Source organism: Aphanomyces invadans (assembly GCF_000520115.1).
Source record: "Aphanomyces invadans strain NJM9701 unplaced genomic scaffold supercont1.10, whole genome shotgun sequence".
Lineage (NCBI taxonomy): Eukaryota > Oomycota > Saprolegniomycetes > Saprolegniales > Verrucalvaceae > Aphanomyces > Aphanomyces invadans.
Window position 1 is genome coordinate 313,351 of NW_008580155.1, and position 670 is coordinate 314,020.

The 670-nt window shown below is 60.7% G+C and overlaps 1 protein-coding gene across 1 annotated transcript; it reads right to left on the reverse strand.

Moving 5' to 3' along the window:
• Nucleotides 1–23: 23 nt before the first annotated feature.
• Nucleotides 24–657, reverse strand: H310_05747 (hypothetical protein; the record flags this gene model as incomplete). The annotated part of the gene is made up of 3 exons (XM_008870562.1): nucleotides 24–41; nucleotides 104–459; nucleotides 618–657. The coding sequence occupies 3 exons, from the start codon at nucleotides 655–657 to the stop codon at nucleotides 24–26; spliced, it is 414 nt and encodes a 137-aa protein (XP_008868784.1).
• Nucleotides 658–670: the final 13 nt, after the last annotated feature.

The window sequence follows — 670 nt, forward strand, 5'->3', positions numbered from 1 at the left end:
TTTGCAGTTGGGAGGGCATGGAATCAGTCGAAGGCGCGCATCTGTGGTGGTTGCCGTGTCCGATGGAGTCGTCGTCGTCGGAGCATCCGTGGTAGTAGTCGACGGCGCGCGAGTGGGGAACGATGGAGTTGTTGTGATAGGTGCGGCAGTCGTGGTCTTGGGTGCATTCGTCGTCGTTGTCGGCGCGGCGGTCATTGTGGTCGGCGCACGAGTTGGGTATGTCGACGCGGTGGTCACTGGTACGCCTGGGCCCAGGCGTGGGAGGCGCTTGAATCAACCCCGACTTGGCGCCAGGGGACGCCAGCAAGTTTTCGTAGTTGGTCCACGTGAAGACTTGGCACCCAGGCTTGTTGGTGCAGTCTTGGCAACAGCCTTCGGCAGATGCCTGGCGAGTGTTACCGAGGTCGTTGCCGCGGTAGTCGACGTTGTCTTCGTTGTCTTCGATGGCCGAGCACGGGGCTGCCGACGTATTAGCGAAGAGGCGCCGGGGCAATTGAAGTCGGTGTAGAGTCCGAGGTCGTGTCCCGCCGCCGACACGTCGGCACGCCAGGCCAAGAGCGCGCTGCGGGATGGTGTTGTCGAAAGTGTAAGCGCTCGGTGGATTCCTAGAGTCGCACAATTGAAAATCAACATGCACACACGCAGGACTGGGAACATACGTGGTGTTGTG